This window comes from Centrocercus urophasianus, unplaced genomic scaffold, assembly GCF_019232065.1.
Source record: "Centrocercus urophasianus isolate 14NV4802_14NV808 unplaced genomic scaffold, USGS_Curo_1.0 seq_10, whole genome shotgun sequence".
Lineage (NCBI taxonomy): Eukaryota > Metazoa > Chordata > Aves > Galliformes > Phasianidae > Centrocercus > Centrocercus urophasianus.
In genome coordinates, this window is record NW_024884142.1 from 69,154,822 (window position 1) to 69,181,682 (window position 26,861).

Here is a 26,861-nt window from a genome sequence, read left to right on the forward strand (position 1 = left end):
AGGGAAAAGCTCTTGCTATTCTTGCTCTCCTCAGCAGTTATTTCTTATTAAATCACTGCTTCTCCTGCCAGAAAACAGAAAAACTCATCTCCTTTCCTAATACTGTAATTCTCTAATTAATACTACAAGTTCCTTCCTTTAGCTTACACAGTCTAAGTATCTGACCTACAGTACTTGCAAGGACTCCTGTCGTTTCTGGAAACAAAAAAAAATTATCCAATTCCCATCAAAACAAAGTTCAGGGGCAGCACTCTAATTTAGCATTACAGAAGATAACCTCTTGGTATCAGAAAAAAAGAGTTCAACACCAGTATCAAAACATTGGAACTAATTGTTAATTATTTCTTCACTTGCCAGAACTACTGTTTGGATCATCCTTCTCACTGCAGTGGAAAAGGAAGACTAGATATGCAATGAAGAGCACAGTAAAGCAGGGCAAAAAAAAAACCTGCTGTAATTCTACAGATTTTCTTTCCCTTGGTCATAGGTCAAAAAGTATCTAGGAAACTACTAACTGCTATAAATGAATGGGTTATACAGTCAGAGGAATGGCTAAAGAATAACATCCTATGAGTTGGTCAGTGCTAGGTCTACCAACTCTCATGAACAACTTAAAGCCATCACTGCTTTCAGCACTGCATAGCAACAAGGTAAAATGAGTCTCAAATATTCAAAGGCTTGTAAACTCAATATCATTTGTAAGATTTCTACCATCATCAGAATGTGCAAGGTTATTCTCCTCCAATTGTAGGATTGGAGCCCAAGATTAATTCCTTCAGTAATGCAAATAAAGGAAATTCTTTCCCTACATACACCTGCTCTTGTGGCTCCAACATTCTCCTTTAAAACTAAACACTGCCATTTATTGTATTGCAGTACACTGAACACGTTTTGAAAGAAGTTGGTTACATATTCTAATATTCATTCCTTCAGAAGTTTATAGCCATAATATACACAAATCTTACACTCGGAGATTTTTTCTCCTTCGCTTAGCTCTACAAATATTTTCATTTCTGTTCAAAAATATTCTATCAATCTCACAACCCAAAAAAAACCTACTAACTTGTCTTCTAAAAACATTTTTGAAAAAGAAAAAAGCACAATGTCTTTATTTTATCCAACAGATTCATACTTTATAGCTTTGCTAATATATGCAAATTATCTGATTGCTCAAAATTACTGACTAACCAGGCTGGAGAGCTGATTACCTGATTATCCAAGAGAAAAATAATTTAGCACAATTTTGTGCCATTTGACAGTCTAGATAATTTTCTAATTAATTTGAGTTTTCAAGTGAATTCAGAGATACTACCAAAAAATAAAGAGGGCAGTGGTATGAATACAAGTAAGCTTTCTAAGGATTTTCATCTTACAACAATCATTTATGAAATGTTATTGTTACTAATTTAGATAGAAATAAAATAAAAACAAAAATTGAGGACTTAGATTTTAAAAATAACCCACTTATGATAAAATCTTTAATGCCATTTGTAAGAGAAACTTGTAGAGCCGGACACGAGACTGGGGGGTACCAGCCTGACAGAAGGCATCAAACCTGCACTGTTATCAATAAATTCCAAAGAATGCATTCAGCAAAATATAACAGATATTTTGTCAGTATGCTAAGAGAATAATAAATACTGGAAATACATACTTGCCACTGAAAAGTTGTTGAGTGGATATGGCAAATCCACATCCTGGGGCTTCTCCTTATAGCCTATGAAAGAACCATCTGTCTTTAGCAGGAAATATCTTGGCCGCCAGTTTTTTATATATTCTCCTAAATGAGAAAAAAAATGTGTTCATTAGTACTGTGGAGGAAAAAAAAAAAAACAACTAGATATTAAAAAAGATATCATCAATGTCTATTATACTAAAAATTATACCAAAATCTTTCCAGATGTTTTCAAATTACAAAGGAAACTAACTTCCTCCAACAGAAGAGAAAATATAATTGCAATTGAAAACCTGGACTGTAGAAGGATGCTTCTGTAGTAAGGAGCTACATGCACTGTACTATATTCTGTACGCTGAAATTTCATTACACCAGTCTCTTCCCAGTCCCCCATTTTTGTATATGCAAACACTCTGAAATTTGGTGTAGGTGAAAGTAAGCACTACAGCTCCACTTACAATAACGAAAGTAAATGTCAGTTACTACAATGTAGAACAATCACCCTGCTAAACCAAAGCAAAAATCATTAAGTTCATTTAAATATAAACTATCAGCAAGAAGACTGAAGGTATCCAATCCAGTTACCTTTTACAAGATAAGTCAACCAATAAACACACCACCTCCACTTTCACCCTACTCAAGTTGGAAAGGAAGGTTCTGCAAGCTGTGAGGTATTCAGGAACAGAAACATTAAGAACAAGACAGAAGAGAGCTGGTAGCTTAAACAATTTTATTTAAGAGTGAAAAATCTCAAAATTGCAATATTTCATCATACCAAAACCTCATCAGTAATTGTACTCATGTGTACTACTCAGGTAAGTACAGGTGCATTTAGACTAGCCCATCTTTCCCCATCTTCGACTTCTATCAACTTTGCAGAACAAATAATGTACATACAACTCCCAACTAAGATTTTAAATGAGATACTGTTTAATCATTGCACAAGATAATATTTTAAAAAGTGTATGTACCAATACAAAATTTCCAAATTTCCTCAAAAGTAATTACACTTATTACACACTTGTAAACTTCATGCTAAAATACTGCTCTGAATCTCTTCAGATTATATCAAAGTGTCACTGTGAAATAAGAATCATGACCTACTTGTATTAACCTTAAAAAACACAATTTCAAGTTCAGTAAGGCTGAAACTGAAAAATTATTTCAATTTCTCAGTTTGCAAAATGCTCAGAACTTAGTAAACTTACTATAGACCAGGGGCTGCACTGGCCCTAGGCTAAACCCAATCCTTGAGAAGTGTTTTGTAACTCATCCGTTTTACCTTGTACCTTTTAGACAATTCAGAAGTTAGAAGAGATGACATTCATCTGACCCTGAGATTGTTCTGTTAGAAGCCAGTCTATGTTTTCTGGCCCTCAAAACTTCAGTAAAACTTCTGGCAGCAAAACTTCTAGCTCCAGATAACAGGGCACCTGCCTTGTGTTGTTATCGAGAGATTTTCCATTTTCATATAAGTAGGAAAAAAAATTGAAACAGCTCAGAATGTTACTTCATTTGACCACAAAAAAAAAAAAAAAAAAAAAAGGGGGGGGGATGGGTTAAGCACCAGATGCACTTGTCTAGACTCGGAACTTTCTACCTCAACTCTCTTTGCTAGATCAGTTGGAAACATCTACACTGACACAGCTGGTCTGAAATGATTTCACATTGGGAAAATCTGACCTCAAATTAACAAAAAAAACAAAAAAAACAAAAAAAAAAAACCTTGAGAAAAGAAATGTAACATTAAAGCCAATAACAGTGAAAAACTGTATCGTTACATGAAAACATACAGATGCTTCTTTAATTATGTTTGCTGAATAATTGAAAATAATAAATATAGGCCTAACTAAAGGAATGATTCTTAAGAATGTTTCAAATATCTCCCATAAAAAAAAAAAATTGCAGAAATATGCCCGGATCAAAGAGTTGAAGCCATACACATCATATCACCCAATATGAGTTTAAAAAATATTAGCATTCTAGTGCCTTTCTTAACGTTGAAAAGTTCATAATGAATCTTACATAAGGTTCTCATATACTACTTGTTTCCAGGAGACTGCTATGATAGATAGTGCCTGTTGGTTTAAAATCTATGAAGACTTTAGGCTTCCCTGGAAGGTGCATTCACTGGGAAGGAGGCAGCTAAAACAACAGAAAACTTGCTCAAGGGCAGCATCCAATAAGGACAGAACAAAAGCACAGCCAAGCCAGGTCAGCCATTCAAAGTTTCCTTCCTTTCCATAAGGAAGAAGCTGCAAAGAAGTAAGCAGACTCTCCAAGAGTTAAGGATGATAGGGTTAGTCACCTCAGGAAATAAACAGAAACTATTACTAACTCCTACTATTAACACAGACACTGTCTGGAATCAAACTTATTAAAAAAAAAAAAAAAGAGAACATCTTTTCAGCTGCTCCCAGAGAGACACTTATTCCCTTCTTAATGCAACATTTCATGTTGCACTTCAACTAGGTACTCAAAGTCTCTGAATCAGAAAACTGAATAGATTTTTGGTCGTCTAATCAGTTTTGCAGTCAACATCTTGCTTAGAGAAAAACCATTAGAGGAATATGACAAGTACTTCCAAGTACTTCTCTGAAGAGTGAAGATATCAATACTGAATGGCACGTAATGCCAGATTGTCCATGAGCACTGCTGTATTTCTGTCTCTGCCCTGCAAATTATAGCAAGACACAGGATGCACAGCTTACAATGGCAGATCCAAAAGTAACACCTCCTATTTTATTCTGTTGGTTCACAACGTTAGAGGCAGATGTTGGTGGTATGGCAACAGAGGCTGAATCTTCCCACCAATGCTCCAATCTTCCATTACCATTTAATTCCATTTAATTGCCACGTGACAGATGCCAGCAGAGAGTCAGTCTGATGAAATGGCATCTGACACAGCAATGCATACAAAGTAAAGGTGTGAAACTGAATTCCTCCATGCGAAAAAAATTGCATCCATTGACATTCATTGACGCTTGTTGAACATTGGTGGAGACCAAACAGTGGATTTGAGCACAGCGAGGCGATGGGTGGTGCTTTTTAAGCAACCCATGTAAATGCAATAGTTGATTCAGAAGTATCCAGTGTATTTCATTCACATACATTTTTCTTTGAAGAGTATTTCCCCTAAATGTTTCCCCAAAATGAATCAAAGTAACACCATCTTTTCAAGACTTCTGTACAGACACCAAAAATACACACATACATACACACACAGATAAACAGGAAAAAATGGCATTTTTTCCTCGAAATGACCAACAATCAAATCATTCTGCAACAGATATATAGGAATACTTATCATCTGCTCTTTATTTATTTTATAACTTAATTAACAAATGGGTGAACGCTTCTGAAGAATAAAATAAACAGTAATATCAGTGAGCAGTTCACTTAACTGCTTAAGTGGTTTAATGACACTCAGGATAAAGTCTAGGTGCCCTCTTATAACTGAATTCCTTCTATGCAATCTGCTTAAGGACAGAAAAACATTTTATTCGATACTTCTTAATAGCCATGTTTACTGAATTGCTTTAAAAGATATATCCTCTACACACAAAAAGAATAGTAAAACACAGCTGAGTATTGGGAAAGAAAAAACAAGTTAGTGTGACTTCTAACTTACCAGCCCTATATAAAACAAACCAAACTAAAATATTTTATAGTATAAGCAGTATTCAATTACTCTAAGTATGTTTGCTGTATTTGCTTCCCAAATACTTAAGGGAAAGTGAAGGAGAAGGGGAAGAAAAGGGAAAGAAAGAGAAAGAGCAAGAGCAGGAGAAAGAGAAAAGGGGAATGTGAAAAGGGAAAAGGAAGAAGGAAGAAGCAAGAAGGGGAAAAAGGGAAAAAGGAAAAAGAAAAGAAATAAAAAGAAAAAAAGAAAAAAAAGGGGAATGGGGAAGGGGGGAAGAGAGAAAGGAGAAGAAACTCCAGTCTACATTTGGCAATTCAGTAACTCAAGTGAAAAGAAATTCTATGAGAAAGGAGAAGTCCACATAGGCTAACCAAAATCCAAGACATCCTGACAACTTAATGACACATAGCTGTAGCACTTGAAAAAGCACTGGATCCACCATAGAGAATTAATCAGTTTGTACCTGACTTCCTGCTGAGTTAATGTAAGCTAAATTATTATTTTGCTTAAATTTACACCCTTGTAAGTTGAAAACCATGTTTTCTTAGAGTATGTTTATTAGACTGTAAGAAGAGGCCTCTAATTTCAACCACTGCAGCAAAGAAAGCAGAGTAATTCATACACATCTTTAATTCCAGTCAGCTTTTAAAGCTGCTTGAGAAAAGCAGCAGTAGAGTATGCATCTCAGATACACAGACAATAAATGCATGCACATAATAAACAAAATACAAACTGAGAACCTGTTTTGGGTTGTGAGGGCATGCTTTTTTTAGTAACTATGGTAGAACACACTCCAAATAGGAAATATGATGGCACAGCCCTCTAGACACACATGAAAATACAATCTGATCTTCATGCAAAATCCACACTCATAAAATGCAACTCTTTAATTCATGTTGTATTTAATAATACACTGGATAACAACAGTAACAAATAACACTTAATGAAGGTGTGTTTAGAACACGACCCTTTTGGCCAGCTCTATACTTGCCAACTGCAACCTTAATAAATTGTTTGCCTTTGACAGTCACAAGAATCCAGCCTTCATGTTTCAGAAAACACGTTTATTCTAGAAATGCAATGTCTGTAGTTCTAATCATACTGAAGATCCCACAAAGAAGAGTTATCTAGGAAATCACATGAGTGTTCACCACACCCATGCTGGATAAGCACATCACTACGAGTTCGTAATTGCTCCATTTCACCTCAGGACTCAAAGCATCTCTTCAAACACACACTTCACCTCAGATTCAATGGTTGCTATTTTCAGTCTCATCCATTTGTAACCCTGAGTACATGGAAGCTTAGAAATTCTTAAGAACTTTTTTAGTGATGAATTAATCTTATTATTAATAAAAATAAACAAGCTTTAAAAGAGCACTTTTGCAAAACGTCTACATTTTTTAATATGTAAATGGTTTTAGAGGTGTGAAGGAAATGTCTTCAACATACAGTGCTGATAAGCAACAGAAACCTGAGTTCAAAAACTTGCTTGCTTAAAAGAAGCAACAGCTGCCACACAGACATAAGTGAGATTTAAGGGAAGGGGGGGAAAAAAAACCCTCCAAGTAGAGAACACAAAAAAAAATCTGCCTCTTGTCTGTGTCATCAATTTACTACAGCAGCTTTAACAAAGATAATACACAAACACCGTTCTCCTCACTGTGTTGGCTTTTTTCTTGTTGTTTGTTTAGAGGCACCTCTGCGTTAAATCAGAGTGTAGTTCCCCTGTACTAGCATTTAATTAATAGTTACGAACAAACTGAATGTTTAAGAACATTAAACAAAATTATAAAAAATATAATTAATCATACACATACACAGGTTTTCTTTAAAAGTAGCAACCTTAATAAATGCTGGGTCAAGTGAAATACCAGAAGCAGTGCCAGTGGTTTTGAGATTGAATTTACTTACCTTGGCCCTCTGAGGGCAGTGTTACCTAACGCACGATTAAAAGCAGCAGCAGGCTGTGTGACTAAGTCAGTAGACACCAGCACACATAAAACACTCCTGTTTAATATTTACTTACCTGTGATTTCATGACAATAAATATGCAATACAGTTCAAAGCTACTGTAAAAAAGAAATGCTTCTTCAAAAAATATACCTGTCCTCATGATTCAGTATAAGCTCTCCAATATGGCACAATATGTAACTATACCATTGTGCAAAAAGCTTTAACAAAATCTTACTGCACATCAAAAACATTAAATCACACAGTTTAACCCAACATGCATTAGCATTTGAAAAACTATTTTTATTATGTACTCCCTCCTAAAAATTTTCCAGCACTGCGAAGAAAAGAGGAATTTGGAACTAAGTCTTTGATTCTGTCTCTTACACTGTGAGACAGTGATTACTTATTTATACTGTTTTCCCGCAGCTCCCAGTAACGTTAAATGACATTTTAAGCACATCTGTACTTACGTTAGACAAATGAATTTTTTCAGTCACAAGGATGGAATGGGAAACATTTCAAGCTGTGTGTGGGCATCAGCCTATACCACAGCTAAGCTTCCATGACACCTCCCGCAAACTGGGGAACGGTTTCCAAACACAAGGTAGTTGTATAAGCAGAATGCCTTGCTAAGATAGGGGACACCTGAGGACGCCTGAACTTTCTCATGACATCGCAGCAGCCCAATGTAGTTAAGAAGATTGCATGTTCTGCTTTTCACAGCCACGTGGTCAGAGAGCAGTGAAAACTACACGGATGTTCAGATTTTGCAGATTTTGCAGAGCAAGCAGGCTCAGGAACACACCCCAAAAATTACTCAGGTGAGCAAGAGAAGAAGAAAGCTGGGACAACCCTCTCCCTCATGGCGGCCAAGGAGCACTGAACAGCAACAAACAAGAGGGCTATTTTTTCTTAAGCAGCAGCAGGTTGTGCTCAAAACCAAAAGCTGCCACAGGTAAAGCAGACAAGCTCCAAGCAGAGGTGGAATCTCACAAGGGTGAAGCCATCAAGCAACTGTCCATGGTCTCAGCACGCTTCTCTGCATCTACAGCTGCAGGAAGAACCACGCTCTCAATGGGACAAGCCTCTCTTCTTCTATAGCAGGGTATGGTTCCTCTGAGGCTTTGAATGCAACCTACAAGTGTTTGAGTAAGGGGTTTGTTAGGGCTTACATCACCACTCACACTCATCTTCTCATTAGAATTACCGGAGTGAGTCAGTGTTCTATCCTGTATAAATGCAACTCTGCTTCAGCTTCTGTTGTTCATTCAGAGCTTTCCCATTGCATCAACAATTTTTTACTTAAAATATATAAAAATTTAGAGGAAAATACTCAGTAATAGATAGACATGCCACTATGCAAATGACAATGCAGTTTTCAAAACGGGCATCTAAAATTATTGATGTGTTCTGGCATCTCCTGGAAAATAAATGTTGACAATGCATACTCAATTTTAGTATGCAGAAGATTTTGTCCTTTTAAAAAATTGTACCAGAAATATGAAGTTATCTGACATCCTGACAAATTGAGAATTGACCTTTACAATGTCCACTTTGAGCCAACAGGAAGAAAAATCTGCCAGTTTCAACATCACTCTCACTTCCCCTCCATTCTTAAAGGATAAGAATTAGAACAACAAATAAATTAAAGAGAAGTGGATATTAGCACATGCTGTCTGGAATAGCACAGTACTGGATTACATCAACATCCGTGAACAACAAAGGAGATCAATATTTTCTAAATGTCTGCTGTTCAGGAATGGAAAACCAAGGTCAACATCCTAGAAACATTTAGGGACACCATGTACATTTATACATTTCTCTCTTGCTTACAGCTTTATAATACCCAAGCCCAAAGTGCTACATTAGTTGCTTCTTAGAGCAGTTTTTCAGTTTTTAATAGAACTAAGATGCATTTATAGTAACAGAAAAAAAAAAAAAAAGTATTGTCTCACTGGATTTTTTAATTGGTATAAAATTGCAAGTTCTCAATACTAGCAAATATTTATGATTTCTTAGGTAGGACTATCACCATCAAGTGGTACATAACTGAAAATATGCAACTTTCCTTTTTTTCCCCTCAGTTATTAGTAGACAAAAATAACTTTTCTTAGATTTTGTAAATACTTCAAGAGTAAGACAAGTATACAAATATTCATCTACAAATTACACCAAAAATACGCTCAGCTACAGCAGCTTTGATTTAATACGTGTATAGGTGAAAATATATATATTAGAAGATAAAATGTACATGATTTTTACACATAGCTAGGTGGAATTAAACATCATCTCAGTATTCTTTACTTACAATTTTTTGCATTAAATTGGCAACTCTAGCTTACACAAGAAATCTTAAACTTTCCACTGTTTGCAAAAAAGAACATGATAAAGTTTGACAGTGGCATTATCATCGAGCTGAGCTTCTTCAACAGATTAATGTGCTGTCAGAAATTTTGTCTTTCCACTCTTAAAACAGGTATACTTGCTAACATGCTTTTGCAAAGCAAAATGTCTCACTTTAACAACTGGCATATCTCAACAATTTCAGAATATCTCCTCTAAACATTATGCTTTTCACTAGATATGTGCCTAGCCCAAAAAGTAGCACAAACATTATTCACCTGACATTTTTTTTCCCCTCAATCACACCACTAAAATGAACCTTTTCACTTTACCATTTAGTCCACATCATTTGCAAACAACCAATTTAAGACACACAAAAATACTCCTCAAACTGCTTGAGCTGAAAGAACAGTTTTGTTACCGCTGTACACTTCAGTATCTACTTGGAAACTCTTTGGATGCATGACGTTATGATAAACAACACTGCCCACAGAACTTCAGGCTTCACCTCAGCCATGACACATAAAGGCAAATGCAACAGTTCTGTAGAAGAACCGACAACTCAACTAGAAGGCAAAAAGCAGTTCACCAACTGCAGTGCCACTGACCTGTGCCTAGACTCAGATGCAGAAATCCTACTTGAGTAGGAGGCAGTCACACCTGAATTTTCAGTTGAAGACATAATCCAGAATTGACTTTTTCTGCTCAGCCAAGATGATGCCAAAAGTTGACAACTGTTCCACATGTAGTTATTGTCATCAGTGACCTACAAACCTGATGCATATTAGACCTAAGACGAAGGACAGCAAGAAGTTTGCTTTTTTCACATATTCAGAGTAAACGGTGGTTAGTTTCATTCAAATAATATTTAAGTCATGCTGTGACTAACCAACAATTCATGATACATACTGGTGATTGATGATATCATGATTAAGGAAGACAAGTTTACAATCTGCAGCCACAGCGCTCCTCAACCACAATTTCATTTCCCACTTCTCAGTTCAATGCAGATATCAGAGTGCTGAATTTGCACATAGCATTTATGGGGAAAAAAAAAAAAAATTCCTTTTATATCCTTAAAATAAGAGATCACCTGGATCAAATAATGCTTTCCTTTGGCCTTTCTGGGCAAGTTTAATTTCCATCTACGTTTGTATCGATTTTCACATTTTTTCACATTAACCTGGAAACACATATTGAGTAGAAATCACCAAACAAGAAATAAGAAAGGATTTTAGAAGAAGAAAACAGTGACCCAAATTTTGTTTTATTTTATGTGGAACCATCAAACAGGAAAATACACAAGTTATGCCTGACCAGCTACTTGCCCTTGGAGAAAGAACTGAAAATAAGATCAAGTGAAAGAGAAAATTAGTTGCTAATCTCATTCTAACCCTTAGCATTTACTTGCCTATTATTCAATAGCAGACAATCACCAATTGGCACTTTCTGCATAAGAAAAGCTCAGGATGCAATAGCAGGGGCATGCAATGCATCAGTCCTGAGGTAGACAAAGCTATGTAAGAACTTGTGTAGCACCTGTCCTGCACATGTCTAAGACTGAAATAACTGCGTTAGTTATTCTACTTCCGCAAGTACCAAATTTATCAAGACTTTTTTTCTCTTTTTTTAATCCACCACATGGAGAAATCAAAAGTTTTCTCTGCTGAAAGAAAAGGCTCTTTTTAGGAACAAACAATGGAGAGAAGGAAGATATTAAACTCCTGAACTAATTAACAGAAGTAAAGGAGGCGGTGGGGACAATGATAATTAATATGTACCCTCCTTCTAACCAAATCTCCACATACATTCATTCTGTATATGCACACACAACAGCAGCATCATAAACCGTCTCAAGTTCTTGCCATTATTCAGTTCGACATCTGCACATGTTTATGCGTCTCTCCAAACAACCTCTTGAACACCCTGCTGGAGCTGTCATTTTTTTCTTCTCCCTATCTGGCAGATGGCAAGTCAACAATCGGCATCAACAGCAGCCGAATATCTCCCCCCTCCATCCGACCCCCCTAAACAGACACAATAATAACTTCTTTGTGCTTCCCCACAATGCAGCTGCTTAAACCATTTCGCTACAAGGCTGCTTTGCCTTAATAAAAAAAAAAAAAAAAAAAAAAAAAAAAAAATCCCTTCTGTCAAGTCTAAAAAGCAGCATAATGTTAAGCAAGCTAAAGCCACAGCACAGCTGCAAACGGGCAGACACATTGACAGCTCCTCCCTTAACAAAGCCCTGTGAATTGAAGGGGGTTCATCTGAGGCTCACACAGTAATTAGTATAAAAAAGTCCGACAGCCTCTATTATGCTAGGAAAAAAAAACTGGACAGAACTGGGCTGCTGTTTTGCGTCAAGAGTTCTGCTGCAGAGTAGATAAATCATGTTGGGTTTTTTTCCTCTCTTTTTAAAGACAGTAATAAGGAGGATGAGAGAAGCTAATTTGAAAACTTGGACACAGTAATTGTACCATATGGTGAGCATTTATCCCTTCTGAAATACACGCTAACAGTCACTTACATGCACAGTGCTTTGTTTTACAGTTGTTATTCTCTCTACCATATTCATAAAATGGATCTGAATATTCGATACTCCAGAGAAGTTGTGTGTAATTAGCAACAAAACTGCCTGAGCTTAATATATTGGCCTACCATAGCAATCTAGTTAATTGCAGAAAATCCCATGCCCCCAAATTTAAATAGTGTCCACTTGAAGGTTTTTTTTTTAATTTCTCTCAAACTGGATGAATAGCATACACAAAAAAGTTCAGGGAAGTCATTTACTGACAGCAGCACTCCTCGATATTCTTGACTCTAAAATGCACGATCAGGATAGATTTTTCTTGTTACCCATGCAGGACAGAGGAATTAATTCAAAAACCACTTGAGGGTAACCTCAGAATACTGAAGTTCCATCCTACTTGGAAAAGGAATTGCACCATAAACTTACACGGCGGAGCCAAACTCTGGAGTGTGGCACAGCTAGGAGACAAAGACTTCAAGTCCACTCCCCCACTTCCACCCCCATGTTCTTCCGGATTGTATTTTCATGTATTTTTGTTAGCACTTCAAACACTTCATTCACAAGGATCTTGAAAATCTTGAAAATGTACCATTCAACTCTAGGTATCTGCTTGCTCTTTGCCACGCATTTCCAGCCTTTCACCTTGCTTATGACACCAAATTATACGGAAATCACTACAGATAAGGAATCAGGTGAGCAAAGCTGGGAAAACCTTCTATGAATAAAGGAAACACTGTATTTAAATGGGAAAATTAATATATCTTAGAAATACTTTTTATAGAAAATAAATTGTAGTGAACTTCCAAGCAAGAAAAATAAAATCTCAAGTAAAAGAAAAAATGTGATGAAAAATTAACCAGGAAAATGAAGTCTTTAAATAAGGATAATTGCATTTTCAAAGAACCAGAATAGTGCCTTTATCGAAGAAGATAACAGAAAATCTACTTTGCACTTTTTCAGGTAACAAATATATTCAGCGCCTCTGGCCCAAAAACAGGCACCAGACCAGAGTGCTGGGGGCTCAGGGATCTCAGGGGAATAGCCCCCAAAGAAAAACCAAAAAAGGCTAGGAAGAAACGTGAAGATTTCAAGTCAATTGTCTAGATGGTAATCTAAGAAAACTGTTTACAAGTTTTAATCATACTCTTAACTAATGTAAACTGACACGCGATAAACAAAGCATCACTGCCTTTTAGTAGAAAAATCATTCCCATTGTACCTATGGGATTTCTTTCAAAATGCCAAGAAAATAGAGACTGACACAATTTATTCCAACTTTTTAAAATATTTCTAAATAAGTCTAAGGGAATCAGTAGTTCTGTGAATAATAATTTTTAAAAAGCTATGTGGTGCAACAAAGTAGAAATGGGAAATTGGGTAAAAGACAGCAAAACAGGATCTTATGGTCCAATTTCAAATCACCCATGCTCTACAGTTCCCTGTTACCAACATTTTTAGTTAATATAATAATGAGTGATCTGAGGCCATCACATGCATGTACTGCATGGCAGTTATACTGTTCAAGATTTCTGAGAATGTGAAGAATTTGAGTGGCAAAGCCATTCGAGTGAGCAGAGAATGAGCAGATGAAATGCACTGAAGAACTGCTCAAATTAATAAATATGTACTCATAAACTGTGTGTAGTCTTAAATTAAGCACCAAAGACCAATCCACGTAACCTTTGCTTAAGTTTGCACTACTGAGAAGAAAAGTAAACGCTATCATTAGTAAAGGTACAAAATTTTAGGAACACTGAAAATATTATCCTTCAACTATAAGCAAGTGACAGTTTTGCTGACTATATTAAAAAAATACAAGAGAGTAGAAAGGATACAGAGACAAAACACACACAGAATAATAATGGAGTTACAAAGAAGCAGAGGAGACAATGACTGGATTAGGCTTCAGTTTCAAGAAAGGTCTACAACAAAAGGATTTAATGTCACTAAAGACCAACAGCAGAACAACTGGTCAGATGAAAACAAATTTTCAGAAGAGTTCAGGAGCAGATTTTCAAACACTCAGCACCCACAGTTACAGCTGGAGTCTGTAACACTGCTAAGTACCTAATGGTTCGCACTACAAAGTTGCCAGCCATGCTCCCACCAATTCAGCACCAGTAACTCTGAGCTCCTTCAGAGAAATCAAGTCTCTCCTTCAATGCTGTGGTCCATCTTTTTTGTTTGGTTGGTTGGTTGTTGTTGTTGTTTTCTGAAAGAAAGTCTCACATTCAGGATGCTGCACTAAACATTCAACACGGGCATGTTGTTCCTTCTAACTGAACACACCTTAGTCCTAACACCAACCTGTAACTAGACAGGCAGTGCAGACAGCGAACGAAAGTCCCACTCCTTGTCCACCTTGGGTCATCTTAAATAGAGCCTATAACCAGCATAGTGCACTTGGGAAGGTGAGGAACACTTGTGAAAGAAATGGGCTATGCACCCCATATCTCACTCCAACGTGTCAGCAGTGCCAATACGTGCTGCTGAGGCGGGTCTACACCAGAAGCACATCTCAAGAAGAACAGGATTTCGATCTGATCAAAACAATTTCAGCTCACTGTACAGCTAGTATTTGCACAAAGGAGAAACGGGGGAATAATAGGCTGGGGACACAAAAGATGCAATGGAGAAGAGGCATCAGCACAAACTGATGCAAAATTAATGACTGATGAATTGGACTGCTGGCCTAACACGTGGTGGCAATTCTTGCTTTCTGGTTAAGCTACAAAAGCAGGTCTGAGTGATTTAAATTTATAAGATCAACTACATCACTAAGCAATGATGTTACTGCTGACACAGAATTAAACCAGGAATTTTCCTACTTCAGATTTTATGAAAGCAAAGTATATGGGCAACATTTTTGTATTACACGTGTACACACAAAAATTATAGATAAACATATACGTTCACATTAAGGAGAAATCTCTCTACTTTGGCAAATCTCTCTACTTTGGCAAATAACTGAAAATTTACTTAAAATTTCCAATACGAAAATCACTTGAAATAAAGTATTTTGACATGTATTTGTGAAGCAGTAACGACAATTTGATGATATCAACAAAATCTCAGCAATGCAAACAGAGATCCCAATACAAACTGATAGTTTGATTTAGCCATGAAGTACTTTCCATACCAGAAACAGCATCAAGAAGATGAGAACTTGGTCAGTAATGTATTTTCTTATACTTGCAGACTATAAGTAAAGCAACTGAAGCTAAAAAACCACCCCAGTTTTCAACCACAGGATTCTACATATTTCTAAAATATTTTACTGCCTTAAAATGAATAAAACTACTTGTAACGCCCACATATGAATCATAATACAGTTTAATTTTAATATACATATTTTACAGTATTTTATCTTGCATGATTTGGCTACATTACAATTGGAATAAATGCTCAGGCAAATCAGATAATTTTAAAGTCTTTCACTTCAAGTTTTCCCATTTCTCTGAATTAAAAGAAAGCTTGACTAATGAGCAGGAACGTGAAATTCTTAAACCTGCAATTTTACTAGCACAAGAATTTTGCCTCATTTTCAAACACCCTTTAGAAACTTTTAAAACAGAGCTACTAAATATGAATTCCAAAATTCCAGTCATAATGTGGAATTTAAAAAATTACTGACCTGGGTAAGGCACAGAAATTTAACTAACTGCATGGTGCAAACTCAGGATGAGGTTTGGTACTGATGTTCACTAACATCTACTTTGTGCTTTCTCTGCACTTTTTTTTTTTTCCTAAACTAATGATTTAGCCTCCGAAACAACTTTGCCATGAAAGTCAAACTCATCAGAAGATCTGAGAAAAAAAAACTCTACTTCATTCAATGCAGAAGTCAAATCTTATACAAGAGAAAACACTGATAATCTCTTTGTAAAACTGACTTTTCTGAAATTCACGCTGATTATTCATTCAGTTTTTAGCTGGCATCAAATATTTAACATTTGTGACACCAATATAACAGGAATCAATAAGGAATGATAATTTTCCAAAATACATTTGTGTTAATATTGAAATAACAAAACCATCTTGACATGGTTTTACTGGACATATTTCTCCTCCAGAAAGTAAACAGTACCATTTTCTAATTAGGAAAAAATGGAAACTGACTTACAAAACTGACTTCAAAATCCTTGTGAAAGTCTGTACTGGTGATGTCACAAATTCTGTCACATCTGAGCAGGTATTGTCTGTAGAAGGTTCAGAAATGTCCATTTTAATCAAAACATTTATTAGAGGTAGTTGTGTATTCTGTTTTTATTTTAATGAATTACAGAGTTCTCTAAAGAATTATGCAACTCTCTTTAAAAGTAGTGAACTAAGTAAAATCCAAGTATCTGAAATATACTATGAGTACTTGATCTACAATGGATGTAGGAAATAGTGATGTAGGAAATAGAAAGAGGAGGTCTATGTATTTCCACCAAACTTTAATAACGATGTTACATAGTACTGATGTAACATTTACATTTAATCATTTGCTGAAAATGACCTACAAATCATAACTTCCTCACAGCATAATGCCAGTGGTAAAATACTACTGAAGAGAAAAAAGCAATGTCTTATGCTTGTTTACGCTTATTGTTAAATTAAACCCTTCAACTTCACTACACTTCGGAGCAAAGTATTTTCTTCCCATTGCAAAACAGTACCTACTAAACCACTACTTTTCTTACATCTGAAGGTTAAGAGCACAGGAGCCAAGAAATTCTCACTTCACTGGTCCAAACCCCCAGGAAAATTTTAAAGAGAGATTCTTCAATGAGATATGGATATCTGTTCAGCTGGACAAAGGTTGTGAGTGTCTGAGAAAAACTTTTCCTTCCTTCCCTTCTACCTGTGCAGCCAGGAAAGCATGCCCTGCTGCCTGGGGGAAGGGATTCCAACTTTGCAGGTACCTGAAGAACCCTCTAACATTCACTTTGGTATGCAGAGCACAGATATGGTAAGATCCATTTGATACAAGTCATCTATATTCTATAATCATTTATTTATTTTCCCAGTAAAGTTAACAGAATGAAGAAAAAGCCTTGCCAAGAAAAGCTTACAGTGAGAAAAACAGATTTAGATACAGAACTTCTGAAAACATCATCTAAAATTCCTGCTTCTGACTTAAGAACTGGAACGAGTGGCAACAGAATAAAGCTATGTTTCTACCTCGTTTTTCAAAGAGAAACAAATCTGATACCAGAATTAGGTACGAGGACATATGGGCAGTCTATCACCTGACTACCAAACAACAGTACTAAAGCTCACACATGTTTGTTAATCCCAAGAGTAAAACACTGCTTTGTTTTCTGGAGGTCGTGCTGCAGATGAGTGCCCGTTATGATGCTGATGCATTTTTCCATGCTAAGCTCCTTGGGGAATTTGAGCTCACCGTCAGTAGAACAGACAGAAATTTTTCATCTCCACTGTCCTGAAAGTATTCTGGTTTTTTTTGTTTATCAAGTCTGTATGTAAGAATAGCAAGTATCAGCAGCACAGCTGAAACAGTCTCAACAAAGGACTGTCATCTGAGTACCTACAATTTTATACCGCGAGAATTTACTTTTCAGTGACATCTTGATCTTGTACCAACAGACCACAATTGATAGAGACAGACTGAAATTTAGTGACATGATTATTGGTGACAGACAGCAAGCCCTCTCCAGACAATCTGAGATGATTAAGGGGAGGGCTGCTTTCCAGAGATATGGCTACTCTCTGCTATACTCTTTATCTCCATGGGGAGCAGAGTAGGGTGAGCCCAAATGATCAAAATAAGCTGCAGAAACATGTCAGCCCTCTAGAAGTTCTCACTCTCTTGAAATAAGGCTGTCTGCAGATTTCTCCAGTTCCAATAAAACACCTCACAGAAGTTCACATTATTCTTTGGTGTGGCAGTTTTTTGTTGTTGGGATTTGGTTTTGCTGTTGTTCTTTTGTTTGTTTTATAACTGCCCCTTCCAACCCTACTGTATATTGGCTTTCCCTGTCTGATCCAGTTGTGCAGCTCACTAGTCCAATAGGAAAAGGAGAAGAAAAAAAAAAAGGAACTGGGGATGTTGAATGGGGGAGGTAACAGAGGAAAAGGACAGTGTCCTATCAGATCAGATGACTGACTCCACCAGCCTGCAAGTCATATTCATGCTAAAATCAGCACAAAGTGGCCACAGGGACGCATTCCAGACAGGCTCTAGCTGAACCTCCTCTGTCATTAGCAGCATACTGCTAGATTTGATTAGAAGTAAAAAGAAAACATCCTCTGGTTACTGTTTGCAAAATTTCCCTCTCTCCCTGGTGCACTAGGCATCTGTTCAAATGCTCTGGCTATGTGTAAAACAAGTAGGGAACAGTTGTATGACTACCTCTGGTTGATCGTACAAGCATCAAAGCACAAGACATACAGCTTCTTCTTGTGCCCTCTGCCTGCAAGAGGATGGACACGCTGACCAGTTGCATCTTTTTTGCACTTTTTTGCTTCTTATGGTAGAAGTGCAGAAACAGTAATACCTGTGCCATCATTTTAACAGGAAAGTGAACAGTGGCTTAACTTGGCAGAACATGAAAGCAGAGGAAGGGATGTATGTGGACACTCTATGTTCACTGAGAGACCTCTAACTGTCCATAGTACTGAGCACAAAGGTGCTGAACTGGTTTCAACAGCAGTACTCATCCAAGACAGACTATGAAACTCATCCGGAATTTCTGTAAATTTATTTTTTAATATTAATACAGGTTTATCAATGGACACCTCAGCAAAGAACAACGGGATCGGAATAATATTCTAAACAGCCCTTGGAAAAATTCCTAATGATCTGAGATTTCATTACTACTCTAAATTTCTCATGCAAATCAGTATTTGGCATTTTGTGAATTTTACTCACGATGTGTTTTAAGACAAAAAAGAACATCTGATTATTTCAGTTTAACCTCTTTGGAAATACAGCAGGTCGCAAAATTTCCTCATTATGGATATATCGTTCCTGCTTTTTTAAGTCCATCTCTTACACATCTTTTTTAAGTCCATCTCTTGCATTGATAGCATGAAGACACATTTGACAGTATTTTTCAAATTTTCCTCATAACTAACCTCATCCTGGTTCTGAATACATGTAGATTCCACATTCAGTCATGAGGCACAATTATCCTTACCTCACTACGTTAAAGAACCTCATTAAGTTTTTTTCATGTCCAAGCAATCAGAAACCTCTCAATACTCATGCTCACTGGTTCTTCTAGTCTTAGGCTCTGAAGCCATTCTCTCCAACACTGAAAAAATTACAATTTTTCTTTAATATTAAATATTAAGAGACAAACTGGAATGTAATTCTCGATTCCTACCTTTCAGTACCAATTCACTTCTCCGTATTCTTACTGTGCATCTCTAGAGATAATAAGGACACTATTTGATTCAGTACTTTCTAAGGAACTCTCCGAATTACAACCATTGAATAACAGTATTTTTTAATTCAGTGGATTTTGACATTTTTCACTTGGTGGAACCCTAGCATCTTCCAGTAGAAACATAGAGTCCTAAATACCAAGAGGGGTATACTGTCCTATACCTCTGACAAGCTGGCTGATGTTTCTTTTTGAGTAGCAATCTGCAGCCTCCTCAGAAACAGTGGCAGATCCCACTGGATCCGCAAAGAACACAATGGAAACAACTACCATTACTATTAACTTACTATCTAATATCATGTTACTTCTCAGCTGAAAGATTTTTCCATTTGCCTGGAATCCACTTGAATGCTTCACGAGTAGGTTTAGCATTGGAGTGGAAGAAAACTAGCCCAATAATTCTTGTCTGTAAATATTCAACATCAACAGAAAAATATAACTAAAATACAGAAAAGAATCAAAAGAAAAAGGCCAACAAGCAATGCAAAAGTCAAGATCTTACAAACAGGCTGAAAATGGCTGCCACTATTCAGAGAAAAAAAAAATTCCCTTTCCTCTCAACCATCACTGAAAATCTATCTTAATGTCCTAATGAAGATACTAAAGAGGTAATTACAGGTAAAGGATCAGCATTAAGAATGAAAAACTTAACCAAATAAGGATGTAAAGGAAAGATCATGAAATGTCAGGTCAGGGTAAATAAATTAACAGAGCTAGAAAATAATTTGAAAAGCTTCTTGCAAATGATGCTTGTCATCAAAACCAGGAAGCAAGACAATAAATCACTGAGACTGCTTGATAAAAGAAGCACAGAAAGGGATAATAAGACCTCAGCACAGAAACCTATGAATTATTTGCTTTCGTCTTTATTTCTGAACACTCTGGAAAGATACACAAGCCCAGATCATTCCCAGTAGTAAACAGGCGAAAGCTAGATTATTTAATACAAACATGTAGGAATTATTAGATGTCACTAAGTGCCCAAAACTGGATGACAGTCAGCCAGCTGTGCTGAAATAAGTGAAATCTGAAAGCACAGATGTGCTGGCCAAGACATGCAACCCTTCTTTACAAATGGCCACAGGCTCAGAAGGCTGACGGGCTGTCAACACGACTCTAAACAAAGAGTGTTTAAATGGAATCCCAGGAACTACCTGCAAGTCTGACTCCTGCTTCTGGCAAATCACTAGAGCCTGCAGTAAGTAAGATCACAGGGCACATGAGAAGACATGGATCTGCTGGGAATGAGCCAGCATGGCTGCTGTGAAGGAAAAACCTGCCTCATCAGCCTGATTGGTTTCAATAAGACAAGAGGAGCAATAAACATGAGGGTGAAGGGCATTCAGTAGGCATAAAGTGTTTGACAAAGTTCCTCCCCAAACATAGTTAAAGAAAGTACATTAACATGGGAGCAAAAGAGAGGTTTATATACAGTCTGAAAATTGGCTGAGGAACAGGAAACAAAACATAAGGCTTGAAGGCCACTTTTCAGCATGAGGAAGACAGTCAGCAGGTCCCACAGGAATCCACGCTGGGATCATTTCTATTCAACATCTTAATCAAAGATGTGGACGTTGGTATAATCCATGAAATCATAAAGCTTAATGATGACAGAACGCTGTAGTGGATACTCAAACACCATGCCAATAGCATGGGGGGGGAAAAAGAAAAAAGGACTTCACAAAATTGAGCTGGCAAAGCTCAAATGGTATATAAATGTGTGGTAATGTACATATAGAAAAAAATAATCCAAACCATGACTCACAACATTTATCTTAGAAACAGGAATTAAATTTTAGGAGAGTCCCAGAGTCATCGTTGACAGCTTTATGAAATCTTAAGTTCATGTACAAGCAGCAGCCAACAACAACAAAAGAACTGACAAAAAAATGGGCATTTCAGACAAGATACTGTGAAGAGAAAGGATGTAATTTTGCTGACGCAGAAAACACTGCTGTGCCCACATCTTCATTAACCTGCACATCTCAAGAAGGATGGAGTGCAATTACAAAAAATACAGAGAAGGGCAATCAAATCGATCCAGGGGATGCAGCAGCTACCTTTTCTAAGGATTAAGATCTAGAAGATTAAGAGGCAGGGACTTCTCAGTTCAGAGGGGAGAAGGCTGAGGGGGTATGATGGAGGTTTACAAAATCACAGAGGCAATACATCAGTGCAGTTGTTCATCCAATACCACAAAGACAAGAGCCAGGGCACCTGACAAATGTACCAGGAAGGAGATGCACTGATAGTGTAGAAGCAATCCCTTTATGGACAAACGATTTTTTTTTAAAAATCTACATCTGAAGTTTACGGCCAAAAAGCCAGTCTGCATTGGTGGGTTCTAGGAGAGTTTACATTCATGGACAACAGGCCCATAAGCGGATACAAGACCGATGAAACAGAGCTCAAACATCCAACGTTACTAATACAGCAGTTTCAGACACTGGAAAAATACAACAGTGAATGGCAAGAAAATGGCTAAGTTTCATAGAATCACACAATGGCTTGAGTTGAAAATTACCACAAAGATCATCTTGTTTCAACCCTCCTGCTATGTGCAAAGTCACCAACCGCCAGACCAGGCTGCCAAGAGCCACATCCAGCCTGGCCCTGAATGCTTTTGGAGATGGGGCATCCACAACCTCTCTGGGCAACCTGTTCCAGTGTGTCACCACCTTCTGTGCGAAAAACTTCCTCCTAACATCTAACAAAAACCTCTCCTGTCTTAGTTTAAAAACATTCCCTCTTATCCTATTACTATCAACCCATGTAAACAGTCATACATTCTCCTGTTTATACACTCCCTTGAAGTACTGGAAGGTGACAATGAGATCTCCCCAAAGCCTTCTCTTCTCCAAACTAAACAAGCCCTGTTCCCTCAACCTTTCTTCACAGGAGGGTGCTCTGGCCCTCTGATCATTTCAGTGGCCCTCTTCAGGACCTGTTCAGAAGCTCTGCATCTTTCTTATGCTGGAGGCCCGAGGCCTGGATGCAGTTTGCAAGCTCTTCCTAAATAGCATCTTCTCTGCCACTGCTGCAGACAGATTACTGGGCTAGATAGGCCACTGGTATGACTCAGACACAGCATGACTACTTCTTATTTTATACTTACTCTCCACTGTAACATAAATAACAGATTACATTCATTTTCTCTATTCTTACTCAACCTCAGTAATTACAGTTCATTCAACCTATACTCACAGGTCACATTCTCTAAATCACCAGTCACTTCCATTGCTAGTCTCTATTTATAGTCTTCCTGATCTTGAACTGCAGCACCCAGAAATGGATGCTGTTGGCAATTGAGATTTGAAGTGCTCAGTGGAGCAGATAGATGGTCCTTACAGACTCCAAAACTGTTTATATATGCTCATGTTTGTCTTCTTAAGAACACTGAGATACAGTTAATATCCAGACTACCATCCATGGTGCCTACTGGCACCCCTTCTTTCTAAAGAGTGACTTACCTTTGCACTTTTTCTCCATTTTTTTGTAAAGTTGATCATTCCAGTGTTCATTTCAAACTTGTTCCTTCAAATAGCTTCCGTCTCTTCAGACACCACATCTCTACGTTACTGATACCATTCTGAACTCAAATCCTATCCTCCAGCATCCCCACTGGAGTCCCCTTCACCATGGAGACACCTGAAAACTATACTCCATTAAGCACCTCAGCAGTGAAAGTGTTCTAGTGTGTTCTAGTCAGAACACATGGCAGAGCCTGCCAGAGTTCTAACCCACATTTACTTAGATTTAGATGGAGAACATTTTAAAAATACTCAGCATGGTGGGTTTTTTATTTTGGATTGTTGGTTTTGTTTTTGTTTTTTATTCTTACAAATTTTACTGTTAGAAACAAACCTCACGCTTTGTTCCAGTGAATGTATGCATCTTTTGTTACCTTACAGAAGTGTTCTTTTTCATAGAGTACTAGAAGCTTAACTAAATCCAAGATATGACATCCAAAGCTTGTTGCCTTGTCAGTAAAAGGAAATTTGATTCGTTTTATGTAATTTAACCTTGCCAGATCAACAGTGACTCATCTCATTATTTTCTAGATGCTCATAAATAGTCTACTTCTTCTAGTATTTTCCCTCCAGTTAAATTTATGTTAAGCATTTTGCCACATCAAAACACATTTTGTTTGAACATAAAAAACATAAGAAGCAATCCAGTTAATTTTCTCAGTTATTTAATGTATGCCTATGTTACCTCTAAATGTTCTCACCAATTATTTGATGGGTTTTTTTCTGATATACTGAACCTGTCAAATAGAGCCAGACATATAACTGATCGCTGCAGAACGTGAGTATCACCACGTACCTTCATCTCTCACATTTTCAGACAAACCTTACATTCTTACTTTGGAAAGAATCATAGAACCCTTAGAGTTGGAAGGGACCTCTAAAGGCCATGTAGTCCCAACTCCCCTGTGATAAACTGGGTCAAATAAAGTCATTTACACAGAAATACTACGGTTCAAAAAAAAAAAAAAAAAAAAAAAAATTATGAAGGAAAAAGAAAGGAATCCAGTTTAGACTCAAAAGGCATAATGTATTTACCAGAGATCTTATACCTTTGTGTACAAGAGGCCACAGGACCGACCTTTAACTCTGACATGAACACACCACAGTAAGAGTGTTCCAGAATAATGGCATAATTAACTCAAAATGTCCACTGCAAATATGAAAGAAAAACACCTTCAAATATTCAACAAATAGCACCTTGCCACAACTATTGTTATCTGTTGCTGCCAATCAGTATTGTTATGGTTGTACAAAGACTCCAGTGCACCAGACTGTCGCTAATTATGTATATTCAAGTGATTAGCAAGCACTTGTTGCCTCGTTCACACCACCCTCCAAACAGCAGCCTTTGAGAGTAGAATAGACTGCAAATTTATTGAGAGAACACTGTTAATCCTTTGGGGAGAATGTAAATGTAAACAGGACTACTCTACATCAAGGTGCTTTGACAACAAAAATCATCTGCATAAACACATGCTCAACAACAAACAGGTGTTCTATTTCACAACTAGCGCCCATTTGATGCTTTCAAGTAAGCATTATGCACAAACTGTTAGAAGTACTTTGAAACCAGCTGCAATTACTATAATTAGCTGTTTTCCTACACTTTGTGTTTTTTTTTCCTGTACCTGTTCAGTATTGTGTTGGCTGCAATCTGTAAACTCAAGTGAAACTAAGGTTATCGCCTCTTTAAAAATTACTAACCTTTCAGTTCAGTACCAACTACGATAAGTTCATACTCATCATTAAAGCGCCACTAGTTACAAGATGATGTCTGCATAAAATAACAGTCCTACAAATGTCAGGTCACTCATATAACAGTCATCACAGACAGGAAAACAAAGACAACAGCCAAAATAGCATCATAAAAATAGTAAGCCTTCAGTACTGAGGATTTCCCTTTATAACAGAAATGTCCCCAGGAACTAACAACATTTAATTTCAATAACAACTTCACTTCTAGTTGTATCAGACAATGGGTGGTGAAAAGTCTTGCTAGTAGACAGCTACTCCTTCTAACATACTTCAAGTGAATGTTTAAAATAGTTATTTGGACAGAAATCATGTGCTTCCTTTTCCTTAATGAGTACAAAATTTAAAGTACTTACATCCATTTTCAATAATTATTTAAATTACTTATCCATGTCTGATCATTCCTTCCTCAGCCTCTGATGGTATCCACAGATTTGCCTTTCAGCAGTTCCAAATGCTTTGCCATAGCGATGCATTTCTACAGGTAAGTTTAACATCAACAATGTTTAAGTCTAGCTGCCTCGTCTCCGAAGTCAAATTCTAATGCGCTAATTTCATGAACTTGGCTGTGCCACCTATTGATAGCTAAAATCTGATCCTCCTACCCTATGATTTGCCAGATTTTAATGACTGAACTGAATAATTCCATATTCAGCATCTGCTGAGGGATGATTTTTTTTCACAAATGAAAAGCTTAGCAAGCAAAGACTGGGACTGCCCAGAGAGTAAGAACACAGCTGGGAAGAAGGGTAAAGATGATAAATACATTGCAGTAGGATAAGGACAGGCTATAGGCAACAGAGAAAAGACTCCTCCCCTTGGGTGCAACTGGAAAACCTGTGATCAGAGCATAGCACCTTTCCAAGACTGGCAGTCTTCTGCTGACAAGTTAATTTGGCATCCTCTACCAATAACAAAATGTACCTGAGGTTCCTCTAATGCTTCTCCTTTTGCAACACTGCGATTCTACTTTGGAGGGATATCCTCTACAGAGTTCTATACAATTTTTTACAATGTCCACTACTTTCATTCCACCAGTATCTGCTCATTTGGAAATGATAGCTTCCATTCTGTTCGGCCAGCCAAGCACTACACACTGTATTCATAGCAGTTACTCCCTAACAGACTAAAAGAATGAATAAATATTTATTAATAAAAGTTGCAATATAACAAGACCTCCCATGAAAATGCAGAGAGCATCATCTATTTAGAAAATTCCAGGCTAGCCTAATTTTTGGGCTTATTCCAGAGAGAAACCATCCCTTGAGTAGCCCAATCAGAAGATGATAAACCAACTCATTTTCCCCATTAGCCCACACCCCATAGGTCTACACAGAAAACCCAGTAGTTTCAAGTGTATAAATGTATAAGCAATCCCCACAATGACTTGATTTTTTTTCCCTATTGTTTCTTCCTTTAACAGAAAAGTGCAGTAAAACTACTGAAAACAATAAATCACCTGATCTACACCTAGTATTCTAAATGTGAAGAAACACCAGATTTAGAGGTACCTTAAGCTTCCAGTGTACATTAACAGCTATATTTACAAGAATGCAATCTCATGGGAGAGTAACATTTATGACTTGCATTCCTAGCTCTTACACTGTAATTCCAAACCAAATTTTACAATACAGTCACTCCTAGCCACTCAGAAAATGCAACCACTCCGTATCATCAATCATTCTTTTGACCCACTCTAAGATAATTCTAGGAGCTAATCAGAAGAAAGCAAACAAATTGTTTTGTTTTGTGTTTTTTTTTTAATACAGGCTATATTTTCCTGCAGGTTAGTACTCTGCACCAACACTAGTCAATTAGATGAACAATGCTGGCAGAGCAAAAGATGTAGCAGAAATGCACATGCAAAGGTTACAGTGTACCTGTTCTCCCTACTTCTAGAGGAACAGACATTTATCATCTCTATCATAATCTCTCTGTCTCAGCACATGAACAGATACATGATAGTATAACATAGTCCATTTTACTTCAAAATCAGAAGGGTTAAGAGCTAATAATTTGTTGCAGAATTTCTGAT

At 37.1% G+C, this 26,861-nt stretch overlaps 1 protein-coding gene across 2 annotated transcripts in view; it reads right to left on the bottom strand.

Moving 5' to 3' along the window:
- The window catches only part of AKT3 (AKT serine/threonine kinase 3), a 133,343-nt gene that overhangs the window by 65,035 nt on the left and 41,447 nt on the right, over positions 1 to 26,861 (bottom strand). Inside the window, exons 2-3 of one of the 2 annotated variants that reach the window (XM_042811601.1) lie at positions 16,274 to 16,349; positions 1,655 to 1,780 (exon numbers count right to left, since the gene is read on the bottom strand). Coding sequence is in view for 1 of the 2 variants with exons in the window: in XM_042811592.1 (XP_042667526.1) it covers positions 1,655 to 1,780 (126 nt within the window). In the remaining variant the exon portion in view is untranslated. The remainder of the gene's footprint in view (positions 1 to 1,654; positions 1,781 to 16,273; positions 16,350 to 26,861) is intronic. The other variant, XM_042811592.1, reaches the window with a different exon arrangement.